The sequence below is a fragment of the Budorcas taxicolor genome, chromosome 7, assembly GCF_023091745.1.
Source record: "Budorcas taxicolor isolate Tak-1 chromosome 7, Takin1.1, whole genome shotgun sequence".
Taxonomy (NCBI): domain Eukaryota; kingdom Metazoa; phylum Chordata; class Mammalia; order Artiodactyla; family Bovidae; genus Budorcas; species Budorcas taxicolor.
In genome coordinates, this window is record NC_068916.1 from 15,493,335 (window position 1) to 15,506,942 (window position 13,608).

The following is a 13,608-nucleotide window of genomic DNA, read 5'->3' on the forward strand; positions in this document are numbered from 1 at the left end:
CCAACTGCAGTGATTGGAAGTACCTTCTGGGGAGATCCTCAGACTATGTGAAGATACTGTAATGCCTGAAACCTCCACCCACTGTTTCAGCGTCCACTGTTTGCCTGAATCAGTTTTTGCCGTAACGGTTGCAAGATGGTGATTTCTGCAGTCAGTATTCCGTCTGTGTTTATTAGCTGGCTTTCTGCAAGAAGGGAAAGTCCTCCTTTTCCCTTTTTAAATTGGAGTGTTGCTTACCAGTGTTGTGTTAGTTCCTGCTGTATCCCATTTAGGTCAGCTCAGAGCATTTAGTAGAGCTCCCTGTGTCAGATAGCAGGTTCTTATTAGTTATTTTATACCTGTGTGCTGTGCTAAGTCACTTCAATCATGTCTGACTCTTTGTGACCACATGGACGGTAGCCCACCAAACTCTTCTGTCCATGGGATTCTCCAGGCAAGAATACTGGAGTGGTTGCCATTTCCTTCTCCAGGGGATCTTCCTGACCCTGGGATCGAACCCACGCCTCTTAAATTTCCTGCATTGGCAGGCAGGTTCTTTACCACCTAGGAAGTCCATTTTATACATAGCAGTGTATATGTGTCAACCTCAATCTCCTAATCCATCCCGAACCCTCTCTTCCCTCATTGGTAGCTATACATTTGTGTTTACATCTGTGTCTCTGTTTCTACTTTGCAAATAAATTCACCAGTACTATTTTTTCTAGATTCCACATATATGCATTAATGTGTGGGATTTTCCTTTCTGACTTACTTCACTCTCTATGACAATCTCTATGTCCGTCCATGTCTGTGTGAATGGCACAATTTCATTCCTTTTTATGGCTGCATAGTATTCTGTTACATACAGGTACTATGTCTTTTTATTCCTGTATCAGTATTGTGTTATTGCAAGGGTTCCGGTTTCTCCACACCTTTGTCTGTTTTATTGTCTGTTTTTTAAAGCTTTATTTTATTTTTGGCTGCACTGGATCTTAATTGACGTACTGGGGCTTTCTTCAGTTGTGGCGAGCAGGGCCTATTCTCCAGTTGCAATGCACAGGCGTCTCATTGCAGTGGCTTCTTTCGTTGCAGAGCACGGGCTCTAGAGCCGGGGCTCAGTAGCTGAGGTGCACAGGCTTAGTTACCCCATGACATGTGGTATCTTCCTGGACTGGGGATCGAACCTGTGTATCCTGCGTTGGCAAGTGGATTCTTAGCCACTAGACCACAAGGGAAGTCCTGCCCCACATTTTCTTTATCCATCCTCTGCTGACCACGTAGCCTTCTGTTCTTTTTTATCTGGCTCATGGGGCATAGTTTGCCAACCCCTGGTACTGACTCATGGGCTCTTATTTAGTCTAATGGATTTACTTGGTTTAATCTTGGACTGTCATTATATATTTTGATGCTCAAGACTGTTCCAGTTTGGGCCAGTGGGAACCCGTTCACCTTAACTCCTGTGTCCCTGTGCCCCATTGTTCTCTGAGGGCGTGACTTCCTCACACACCAGAACGGCCCTGAGTTCATCTGCTTTCCCTCCTGAACTCGGCCATGTCTCCAAGGAGCCCAGACTCCTTTCATCAGAAAAGAATATTTGGAAACCATGATCTACGTGTGTTCATTGCTACTGAGGTTTCATTGTTTCGGGGCCCTCTTAGCGGACAGATCTAGGAAATAGATGTCTGTATGCGTGCACATCCACTTTGCTAGTTACATATATTAACTAGTTATATAAACTAAAAATGTTGCAGTTGCATTGATAACCTCCAATTCTAATCCAATACCCTGGCTTCTTTCTCTCCTTCTCCATGCCCATGTTATGATAGCCCCAAACTGACTCTGTCTGCCACAATATAATCCCTTATTCACACAGTCCTAGAAGGCGCAGGAAGTACGTTCAGAGTGCCTAACGTGCGGTCATTGTTTGTTTTCAATTTAAAATATATGCTCCAGGGACTTCCCGTGGCTAAGGCTCCGTGCTCCCAATGCAGGGGGCCTGAGTTTGATCCCTGGTCAGGTAACTAGACCACACATGCCACAGCCAAGACTTGGCACGCCCAAGTAAATAAATTATTATTTTTTAAGCATATGCCTCAGATCCTTTCTTCAGAAGATTGGTCCTCCCCTTGGTCCTCCCAGTTGTGAGGTCCCCCCAGTCCTTGTTGGTTTTATTTGTTTGTGTGCATGTATGGTCAGTCCCTCGGTTGTGTCTGAGTCTTTGCAACCCCATGGACTGTATGTAGCACACCAGGCTCCTCTGTCCATGGTGTTTCCCAGGCAAGAATATTGGAGTGGGTTGCCATTTTCTTCTCTAGGTGATCTTCCCGACCCAGGGATTGAACCTATGTCTCTATGTCTCCTGCACTGTCAGGGGATTCTTTACTACTGGGCCACTTATTTACTCCTCACTTATTTATTTAGTATGTGAAATATTAGCGTGGTCCCAAAGTCAGAACCATGCAGAGAGGCCCCTAGAGAGAGGCTACTATCCCCACACATCCATCTCTTCCAGAACATTCCTCTCTGCCTCCTGAAGGCAGCCATTCTCACCTGACACACTCATGTGAAAGAAAGATGTGAGATGTGCAAATAAAAGGTGTATCTTTTACCTTCCCCCTTTACCCCTCCTCCAGGCCCCTTCCCAGAGGGAAGCCTTGAGTAATCATGGGTGTGTTTGCTCTGGGATATCTCCTGTACACATGCCTCCTGGAGGTTTTCTTTTCCCTGCCTGGTGCTGTATCTTAGTTTTTCCAGCCTCACTCTATTTATTTATTTATTACTCTCACCATACTCTTTTTAGTTATTTACTTGTGAGATTTATTTATTCTTTTTAATGTGGGTCATTTTTGAAGTGTTTATTGAATTTGTTACAGTACTTCTGTTTCATCTTTTGGTTTTTGGACAAGAGGCATGTGGGATCTTAGTTACCCAACCAGGAATTGAACCCATACCCTTTGCATTGGAAGTGTAGATTCTCAACCACTGGATGGCCAGGGAAGTCCCACCTGACTCTTTTTAATGTCACCGTGTTAGGGACGTTGCTATTGCTTGCTTCTTTGAATCATAAATGCAGTACTTCTCCTTGGTGGAAAAATGGTCGCATGTGATGTGAATGTAGTGACGACTTGAGAGGGAGAAGCCCCCGCGGTGCTTGTTCTCTCGTGAGCGTGCGTGTTGGTTTCTGGTTGACATCTCTCTCTACACCTTTCCCAGAATCTTCATGCTTGCATTCTCTTTGTTTTGTTTGGGGACCATTTGGGTTAGTCTCTGGCAATCCACTCCAGTACTGTTGCCTGGAAAATCCCACGGACGGAGGTAGGCTACAGTCCATGGGGTCGCAAAGAGTTGGACACGACTGAGCGACTTCACAGACAGACACATAGTAAGACTTCTGCTTGGCAGAGTATCTTGGACCACTTTCCATATCAAGCCATTAGTTCTCCTCTTACTTTTTTGTATTGACATACTTAGAATCTCTTTCACTGTTCAGATTGATAGCTGTTTAAGTTACTACCCATCAATAGATATAGCAGACATCCTGCACCAAGCAACTCTGATGGACCACTGTGTATCTCCTCCCTTGTTAGTAGCTCTTCCCCCTTTTTGCTTTCTTTTTTACATGCACATTGTGGTAATGAGCCTCCTTGTACGTACCTTTTGATACTGTCTTAGCTGGTATGGCTTAAACATCAGAAATACGTGTTTTTACGGTTATGGAAGCTGGAAATTCAAGGTTCGGCAAGGTTAGTTCCTGGTGAGGACTCCCCTCCTGGTTTGTAGCCTCTGCCTTTTGGCTGGAGAGAGAGCAGGCTCTGGGGTTTCTTCTACAGTCACTAATCCCATCATGAGGGCCCCGCCTTTATGACCTAATTATGACCTTATGACCTTAACCTGGATTACCCCACCCCCTCACTCCCACAGGGCCCGGTCTCTAAATATAGTCACATTGGAGAGTTGGGGCTTGAGCTTTTGAGCTCCAGAGGGGACACAAACAGGCCCATAACAGTTGGCACACTTTTGTCTCTTGGCCTGATTCCCAGAAATGAATGACTATAGTGATTAACTCACATAATGTATTGATACTTATTCCACAGGGTTTTATTTGAAATGCTGAATTTTTTAAGAAGAGAGGTGGGCTGGCATTTGACCACAGCACAAAGCCTTCCCGAGGCCATTTGGGGCATTCGTATGACAGGAAGCTGTGGCCCAGGGAACTCTGGAGGATTGCCACTGCAGCTGCTCATCCTGTTACAGTGATAGGAAGCACTGCTCCATGGTGTCTGCTGGTGGCCTTGGTCTTTGTTCTCGCTCAGTGGTCCACAGCCTTGGCTGGACATCATTGTCACCTGGGGAGCTTCTGAAAATCAGAGAGGCCTGGGGTGAGGACCCCAGGGCAGTTGAGTCAGGATTCTGGGGGTGGAGAGGTCCTACCATCAGCACCCTGATTGCTCCCAGGAAAGATGCAGGGGTGACAGTGGCTGACTGAGGCAGCATGCGGAGCTTGTTTGTGGGGTGGCAGTTAGGTGGGTTTGCAGTCCATGGGGTTGTAAGAGCTGGACACGACTGAGCGACTAAACAGCAACAGTAGTCTCTGCTGAGGATCATTGTAGGTGGTGAGCATGGCCTGCAGGGAGGTTTGGGAGATAGTAGGTTCCTAGTGGGTGCAGACAAAGGTTTCCATCTTCATCCTCATCCTGAAGGTCTTGCCAGGAAATGTGAAGGATCTGTTGAAGAGGAAAACTTCATTTGAAGTCAGTATCTCAGGAAATCAAGGAATTACATATTTGTTGCTACAAGGAAGTTGTTTGATTTTTCAAAGATTCTGATTAGCTGTTTAACAGAAAAGAATGAAGACCTTTGATGAAGTCTACAAATCCAGTATGAATGGAAGCAATCAAGGGCCAGAAGAATGGGAGTAGTGTAGTCACTTGGGTCAAAAAGGAAGACCTTGTTTCTTCTGTGTGGAATTGATCTAGAACACACCCAGAAACTGATAGTGATGGGCACCTGTGAAGAGAGAAACTGTTTCGTTTGAGGGTAGGGATGTGGAGAGTCCGCACTCCATCTTCTTGAATCTTGGACTGTATGATTATGTTATTGAGTTGGCCAAATAAATAGGTATTGGGGTTGGCCAAAACATTGGTTTGGGTTTTTCAGTCCCATCTTATGGGGAAACCTGAACCAATGTTTTGGCCAACCCAATATCTATTTGAAAATCAAAAACATTTATATCAGTTATTTCCCAGACACAGCTGTTATCAATTGGTTACATGTATTTTTACTGAGTTATTAACATTCAGTTAACCCAGCTTGTGTGCCATTTTTCTGGGCTGGAGTTGGGGTGGGTGGGGGGCAGTTCCCAGATGGCCCTGGTGTGAGGATGGATGCCCAGAGTATGAACTCTGCAGAACCTCATGTCCTGCGTGTAACTCTCTTTCAGCCTCTAGACGAGACCAGCCAAATGAGCGACCTGCCGGTGAAAGTGATCCACGTGGAGAGTGGGAAGATCCTGACAGGCACAGATGCACCCAAGGCTGGGCAGCTGGAGGCCTGGCTGGAGATGAACCCGGGGTGAGTGGGGTCTTGCAGACCAGTGGCAGCCAGCATCCTAAGTTGAAGGCCACCTCGTTCCATGGGAGCTAGCCGCCAGGGGTGACCCTGGTTGCATTGGGCACAGGACAATTTGCTAAAGAAAGTGAATCGTGCTGGTTCTGGGGAGTTGTTTTTTTTTTTAATCCGTGCTGCATGACATATGGGATCTTAGTTCCCCCACCGGGGATTGAACTCATATCCCCTGCTTTGGAAGCTTGGAGTCTTAACCACTGTACCTCAAGGCAAGTTTTCCTGGGGAGATTTATATTACAACAACACATTTTTTTTTTTTCCCTCCCCAGGTATGAAGTAGCTCCAAGATCTGATAGTGAAGAGAGTGGCTCAGAAGAAGAGGAGGAGGTAAGAGTTCGTTTCCTGGCCATCCAGGCCCTCGGGGCTCTGTGGTGTGACCTCGACCACAGTGGATGCTAAGTTTCTCTTCCACCCAGGCCAGGCATCGAGTGGGGTAAGAGATGGGCAGGGGGCCACCGAGGCTGAAAGTTCTGTTTTGAGAGCCACATTGTTTCAATGTGGTAGCCTCTCGTCACACGTAACTGTTTCCACTCTAACTTCATTAAGTAAAATATAGATGTCCTCACTCATATGTCCTCAGTCACAGTAGCCCTATGCCAGGCACCCAGCAACTCTACCCTCCAAAAAATGCCGGTATGAAGTTGTGAGCATGCGATGTTTGCCCTTTATCATCTGTTCTTTGAAAACCTTATGGTTTATTCGCTAAGTCGTGTCCGACTCTTAAGACCCCGTGGACTATAGCCTGCAAGGCTCTTCTGTCTGTAGGATTCTCCAGGCAAGGATACTGGAGTGGGTTGCCATTTCCTTCTCCATTGAAAACCTTATACATGATTGTATTTATTGTGCGTATTCTCTACGTCGTTGAATTATGCCCTGTAAGGTGGTTTTTAGAGTTGCCCTGGTTGTCAGATCTCAGATGAGAGTCTTGTCCCTCTGTCCAGGCCGGCCTCCTCGGGTGACTGGGAGGAAGCCTGGGGATGCAGTGTCTGTAGGGAGGGTTCCTTCTGCACGGTTGCCCCCAAGAAGGGTACTCCTTGCACTCCCCCATCAACTGGGGTGATGGTGGCTTACAAGGCTTTTAAAAAGCTTTTGCCCCCTCCATGAGGTTAGAGAGAATTTTAACAGGCATATCTTTGCTTATTAAGGTTAAGCATTTTTTTTAGGTTTTATTGACCACTTAGATTTCTCCTTTGAATGAGTTGTTTCACTTGCCCATTTCAGATCAGTTGTGTATTTTAGCTGAAACTTTAAGTGTTCTTTATGTATTTACCTCAGCCTGCAATCAGCTTGGTGTTTATCTATATCTTTGTTTTGATTTGTCCTGTCTTCACTCCTCCTTCTTACCTCTTCAGGTCACCTGGAATTTATTTTGTGTAGGACTTCAGATGGAGTCCCTTTCCCCCCGACTTCTAGTAGTATTAAGTCCCACAGACAGAGGAGCCTGGCAGACTGCAGTCTGTGGGTCGCAAAGAGTAGGGCATGACTTAATGACTAACCAACAGCAAAGCAGTATTAAGACAGTGGGTATACTGTTTACCCCTTCCCCACTGTCCTGTGATACTCAAAAAAGTGAATACATTGGGTTTTTGTATCCACCAGTTTCTTTTTTTTTAAGAATTTACTTTTCTCATTTTGTTTGATTTATTTTAAAATATTGAGGCATAGATACAAAGTTGATATAGTATTTTAAATTCCTTTTAAAATTCTAATGATTTTTAGACTAACAATGTTCATTGTAATTTTTTAAACAATTTTTTGGAGATATAATTTGCATACTGGAAAATGCACCCATAATAAGATTACTCTTCAGTGATTTTAGTCAAGTTACAAAATCGCATAGTCATCACACTACATCAACTTGAATATGTTTTCATCACCCCAAAAAGCTTCCTCTCCCTGATTTACAGTTTGTTCTGGCTACTTCCTCCAGCCCCAGGAAATCACTGGTCTGCTGTGCTCTACAGATTTGCCTTTTCCAGAGTTTCACATAAATGGAATTATACAACATGTAGTATTTTTTGTCTGGCTTCTTTTACGTGGCATGTTTTTAAGTTTCACCTATGTTGTCTGTATGTCAAAAGTTTGTTCTACATTGCTAATTATTAGAGAAATGCAAACCAAAACTACAATAAGATACCGCCTCACACTGGTCAGAATGGCCATCATTAAAAAGTCTACAAATAACAAATGCTGGAAAAAGTGTGAAGAAAATATTTGCAGAATCGGTAGAATGCTGCAGTACTGGTGGAAATGTGAGGTGGTGCAGTCACTATGGAGAACATTATGGAGGTTCTTCAGAAAACTAAAAATAGAGTTGCCATGTGATCAGAAATCCTACTCCTGGGCATATATTCAGATAAAACTATAATTCAAAAAGATACATGCACCTCTGTGTTTATAGCAGCATTATTTATAATAGCCAGGATATGGAAACAGCCTGAATGCCCATTGAGAGGTGAATGGTTCAAGAAGATGTTAAAGATACATATACACAGTGAGGTGTTAGTCATAAAGAAGAAGGAAATAATAACATTCGCAGCAACATGGATGGACCTAGAGATTGTCATACTAGGCAGAGTGAGTCAGAGAATGACAGATACTACATGACACCATTGATACATTAAATCCAAAATGTGATGTGAATGAACTTATGGATAATAGAAACAGACATAGAAAACAGACTTGTGGCTGCCGGGGGGCAAGGGAGGAGGAAGGACTGGGGGGATGGGACAGCAGATACAAGCTGTTATTTATGGAATGGGTAAACAGCAAGGTCCCACACACAGAGAACTATATTTAATACCCTGTAATAAAGCATAATGGAAAAGAAAAAGGAAGATATTCTCTGCTTTGAGGGTGTAGATTTAACCCTTATATCCATATTTCCAAACTTAACAAACTCAACTAAGTAATTTATACCTCAGTTTAAAAAATATTAAGAAGAAATAATGTGGAGAAGCCATTAATAAAAGTTAAGATCTTAAAAAACTTTTTTTATTCCTGAGTCGTGTTCCTTTGTATGGATATACCACGTTTTGTTTATCAGTTCACCAAATTGTGGGCATTTGTGTGTTTTCCATTTTCATTTCTCTCGGGTAAATAGTTAGGAATGGCATTGCCGGGTCATATGGTAAGTTTATGTTTAACTTTTTAAGCAATTAGCAAACCATTGCCTGAAGTGATTGTACCTTTTCACAGGTCCCCAGTTTCTCCATGTCCTTATCAATACTTGGTATTATCTGTTCTTTACGTTATAGGCATCCTAGTGGGTAGGTAACGATATCTCTGGTTTTACTTTGCATTTTCCTAGTAAGTAGTGATGTTGAACATCTTTTCAAATGTTCATGCACCATTCAGATATCTTCTTTGGTGAAAATCTGTTGAAATCTTTTGCCGATTTTTAACTGGGTTGTTTGTCATTTCATCATCGAGTTGTAGGAATTCTTTATATGTTCCTGATACCTGTCCTTAATCAGATATATAACTTGCAGATATCTTCTCCCAGTCTGTTTGCCTTTTTTCCCCTCAGTGTTGTCTTGAAATGTGAAAATGTTTCATTTTGATGGAATCTTTTTATTGATTTTTTTTCTTTTATGAATTGTGCATTTGGTGGTATACTGAGAACTGTTTGAAGTCATGAAGGTTTTTCTCTTATGTTTTCTTTTGGAAGTTTTATATTTAAGCTCTTACATTTAGGGTCATAGTAGAGTTGACTTCTGTGTGATCTGAAGGTCTAAGGGTTTCTTTGTATATGGATATCCACCTTACCCAGCACCATTTGATGAATAGGCTATTTTTCCCTCTTGAATAGCCTTGGCAGCTTTGTGGGAAATTAGTTAGAATAAGGGTGTGTTTCTGACTCAGTGTTTTTCTGTTGATCTGATTATGTTTATCTTTGTGTCACTGCCACACTATCTTGATTATTGCAGCTTATAATAAGTTTTAAAATCAGGTAGTGTTAGTCCTTCAACTTTTTTGCTGTATTGACTATTCCGGAGCCTTTACATCCCCATGTACGCATTCGGATCAGCTCATCAATTACTACAGAAAGGCTTGCTGGGATTTTTTGGGGGGGTTGTGTTGAGTCTAGATCAGTTTTGGGATAATCACATTTAATAATACTTAGTCTTCCAATCCATGAACATGAACTGTTTCTCCATTTATTTTGATAATCTTTAATTTCTCCTAGTATTGTTTCGTAGTTCAGAGTACAGTTTTTGTTTTTTTGTTGTTAAATTTTTCTTAATGATTTTATCCCTTTTATGCTACTATAAATAGAATTGTTTTCGTAATTTTATTTTTGAATATTCTGTAGCTCTTCTGTGGAAATAACATGGAAAAAATTTTTTTTATGTTGATCTTAGGTCTGGGAACTTGCTAAACTCATATTGATAATTCCAGTAAGGCTTTTTTGTTTGTCTGATTCCTTAGGATTTTCACAAACAAGATCGTGTCATCCATAAATAACCATGACTTAACGTCTTCCTTTCCCATCTGTGTGCCTTAATTTTTAATCTCTTTTTCTTGCCTTGTTTCACTGGCTAGATCCTCCAGTAAAATGTTGAATAGACGCATCCAGAGCAGATATCATTGGCTTGTTTTTGATGTTAAGTCTGAGGCAGATACTCTATCAGTGTTTAGTGTTAGCTATAAATTTTTCGTGGATGTCTCTTAACAAGCTGAGTAAATCATGCTCGCATCACACTCTCCTCCTTTTTTGCTTATCTTATAGTGAATGTTGTTGTTGCTTAGTCGCTAAGTCATGTCTGACTCTTTTGCGCCCCATAAACGGTAGCCTGCCAGGCTCCTCTGTCCATGGGATTTCCCAGGCAAAAATGCTGGAGTGGGTTGCTGTTTCCTTCTCCAGGGGATCTTCCCAACCCAGGGATGGAACCTGGGTCTCCTGCATTATAGGCGGGTCCTTTGCCGCTGAGCCCCCAGGGAAGCCTGGTGAATGTTTAGTGGAAGGTTGTATTAGCCACTCTGGGTTCTGACTTCCACCCTTGTGGGTTCGTTTTTGTGTTTTTATTTGTTTAGTAAATTATCTAGGCTGAATCTGTGGAATGTTTCCCCAGGGAATGTGCTGTCTGTGGTGTCTGCTCCGTTTATTGTTTTGCTTTGTTTTCTTCTCATTTTCATTTTTAATCCTGGCCCTCTAGGAATGGGTTGTATTTCTTCATAACTTAGCAGTCACCTCCAGCACCTTGAGCCAGTAAAGACTGTGTCTCCTGCCAGTAGATCTGTGAATGCAGAAGAGCGTTTTCCGGGTCTGGGCCATTTTCAAGCCTACCCTGGCTTTTACTTTCGGCTGGGCCCTGTTTCATTTGCTCTGCATGTGCAGAGCCCTCAGCCAGCAATCTGCTCTCCCTACCCGTGGCTGAGGTCCTCACCTCCACTGACTGCTGCCGGCCCGAGCATCGCCTACTGCTATAAGACAGCTGAATCCCCCATCAGCCTCGGTTGCCAGGCCTCAGGGCCCGCCCACCCTGACAGCTTACACGTCAGGATGGGAGAGGGGAAAACACCCACAAGTAAGATCTCTACAAACTCCCACCCTCTACTTACTCAAAGCTCAGCAGTTTTTTTTAAGCATTAGTGCCTCTCAGACTCCAGTTCTCTGGAATGGTTCCTGGTGCTACTTTGGTCCAGCTGTCATGTCACTTTTTAAGGTAAAATGTGCTGATCCCCTTTAATTGGAATTAGCCAGGCTTCCCATTCCTATTTAATTCCTGACATGGTGATGTCAGCTTGGAAAGTCTTACAGTTATGATTTTTAGGGGCCAAAGTGTTTGTGCTATCATCACGTGTTCATTATTCCCAGTAATCTATAAAATTATTTTGCTTTCTCCATGGCAAATTTCACTGGAGTTTGATTGGAATAATTTAACAGGTTAATTAACAGATATTTTTCTTCTTTTTTTTTTTTCTTAGTTTTATAGCAGTTCCATTGTACACACACATTTGTGTGATTTAAACAGGAATACAAGGATAGTTTAATGTTAAGGAATGCATTTGTGTGTACTTTATCAATATGTCATACAGAATCCCCTTTATTATCTGCTACGTTAACATTGAAATAGCCTTTTAATGAAACAATACTTAGATAGTAAGTCCCCTACATACAAATGAGTTCCATTTCGAGAGTACGTTCATAAGTCCAACACTTTGCATAGGTAGCCAGCTAACACAGTTTACCTGTATAGTACCATACGGTAACAGGTTTATAATGCTTTTCACACAAAGAATACATAAAACAAGCATGAACTACGAAGAAAACATTTTTGCTGTTGTAGTACGGTACCTTGAAAAGTATAACAGTACAGACCAATAGCTGCCACTCAGGGCTGGGCATCTAGTGAACAGGTAAGAAGAGGTACTGACTGGAGGAGACAGGAGGTAGGAGATGGCAGAGCTGGAGGATCATCAGCAATGAGACGGAGGGCAGGCTGCTTGTCACTCACACCTGACGTTGATGGAGTGCACGTTCACGTCTTTGAAAGTTCTCAACTTGAAGGTTCATATGTAGGGGACTTACGGTACTCAGATTTATAGAAAACGTCTTAGTAAACTATGGTGCCTGTTACCACGAGTCTTGTTTGACATGTTTTAGACATTTGGGCCATGTCAGTAAAACCAGAAGTAAATCAAGACCAGCAAATATTGAAGGTTGCTTATGAATGTTTAATACCTAGAATATCCAAGAGAGTTGAAAAGCTGTTTTAGTAGCATACATTATGTAAGAAGAGCTGGGTGCAAATAGAATCTACTAGCAGCAACTGAAGTACAGAAATACCCTGAGATATCCTTAAAAAGAAGTGTCTGGACTCTGCTACGAAAACTAAAAATCATGTACTGAGCAGCTAAAAGAAGATGCATGTGAAAAGCGTGACATGTTTTGGGATGGGCAGAAAGAGGGCGTGCGGGTTGTAAAACCATCCCTAGTTTCTGGGCTCCTCCCTCGGGCGCCCCGGGCCCATCCCTGTGGTGACCTGGGGAGACACGGGCCTGTCTCTTGGCAGGAGGAGGAGGAGGAGCAGCCGCAGCCCACACAGCCCCCCACCCTGCCTGTGGAGGAGAAGAAGAAGATTCCGGATCCCGACAGCGACGATGTCTCCGAGGTGGATGCCCGGCACATCATTGAGTAAGGGTTCTCTCCGCCCGCTCCCACTCTGCCAGCTCCCTGCATGGGAGCACCAGCAGGAGCCATCAGAGTCCCAGCTCCTCCTTGAATAGCCTGTCCAGCTGGCAGCCATTGCTGGACCACATAGGTCAGATGGACTTAACTTCAGATGTCTCTGATTTTCATAGGGTGCATAGACAGTCCGTCCGTTCACGTGGTTCGTCTTGTGTGTAGGAGATGGTGGTGGTTACCACGCCTGTGCTCCAGCTCAGCCCTCCCCCTCTCCTCCCTGGGAGAAATTGATTCCTCAGCGTGCGTCTTCCACACATACCCTGTGCTTTTTTTTTTTCTTTTCATTTCTGGGACACTCTTCCGCCTCTTGCTCCCATGTCTGTGTACACACAGTGTCTCACTCTCTTCCACATCTGGCTGCGTGGTGTCCCTGCCATGGTCTTGTACTGTGGCCTTTGTCTAGCAGTGGTCATTTAGGTTATTTTTCATCCTTTGCCCTTGAAAGCTGTTAAAATTATTATACCGATTTCCTGGTGGCTTACAGTACAGAGTTAGCAGATATTCTTAGCGGATTGAGAGTGATATGTATTATATAAGCTTCAGGCATGAAGGGGAACCACTAGAACAAACATACAATCTTTTTTAATCTATTAGCAAAACCCTCTAAGCCAAGGTACCCAGACTGGTACCTCTGTCAGATCAGCGGCAGCATTATATTAGCAATAAAGTGCTCAATAATAGGTAAACTACTTGAATCGTGGTGAAACCACCCCACCCTGCACTCCCTGGCCTGTGGAAAAACTATCTTCCATGAAACTAGTCCCTGGTGCCAAAAAGTTTGGAAACCACTGCTCTAAGCTAAGAAAACCCAG

At 43.3% G+C, this 13,608-nt stretch overlaps 1 protein-coding gene across 3 annotated transcripts in view; it reads left to right on the forward strand.

Annotated features, from left to right (window-relative positions):
- Positions 1 to 13,608, forward strand: part of SMARCA4 (SWI/SNF related, matrix associated, actin dependent regulator of chromatin, subfamily a, member 4) — an 89,945-nt gene that overhangs the window by 28,114 nt on the left and 48,223 nt on the right. For all 3 annotated transcript variants that reach the window (XM_052643971.1, XM_052643972.1, XM_052643973.1), the window contains exons 12-14: positions 5,420 to 5,550; positions 5,874 to 5,931; positions 12,624 to 12,745. In XM_052643971.1, the coding sequence (XP_052499931.1) occupies positions 5,420 to 5,550; positions 5,874 to 5,931; positions 12,624 to 12,745 (311 nt within the window). The remainder of the gene's footprint in view (positions 1 to 5,419; positions 5,551 to 5,873; positions 5,932 to 12,623; positions 12,746 to 13,608) is intronic.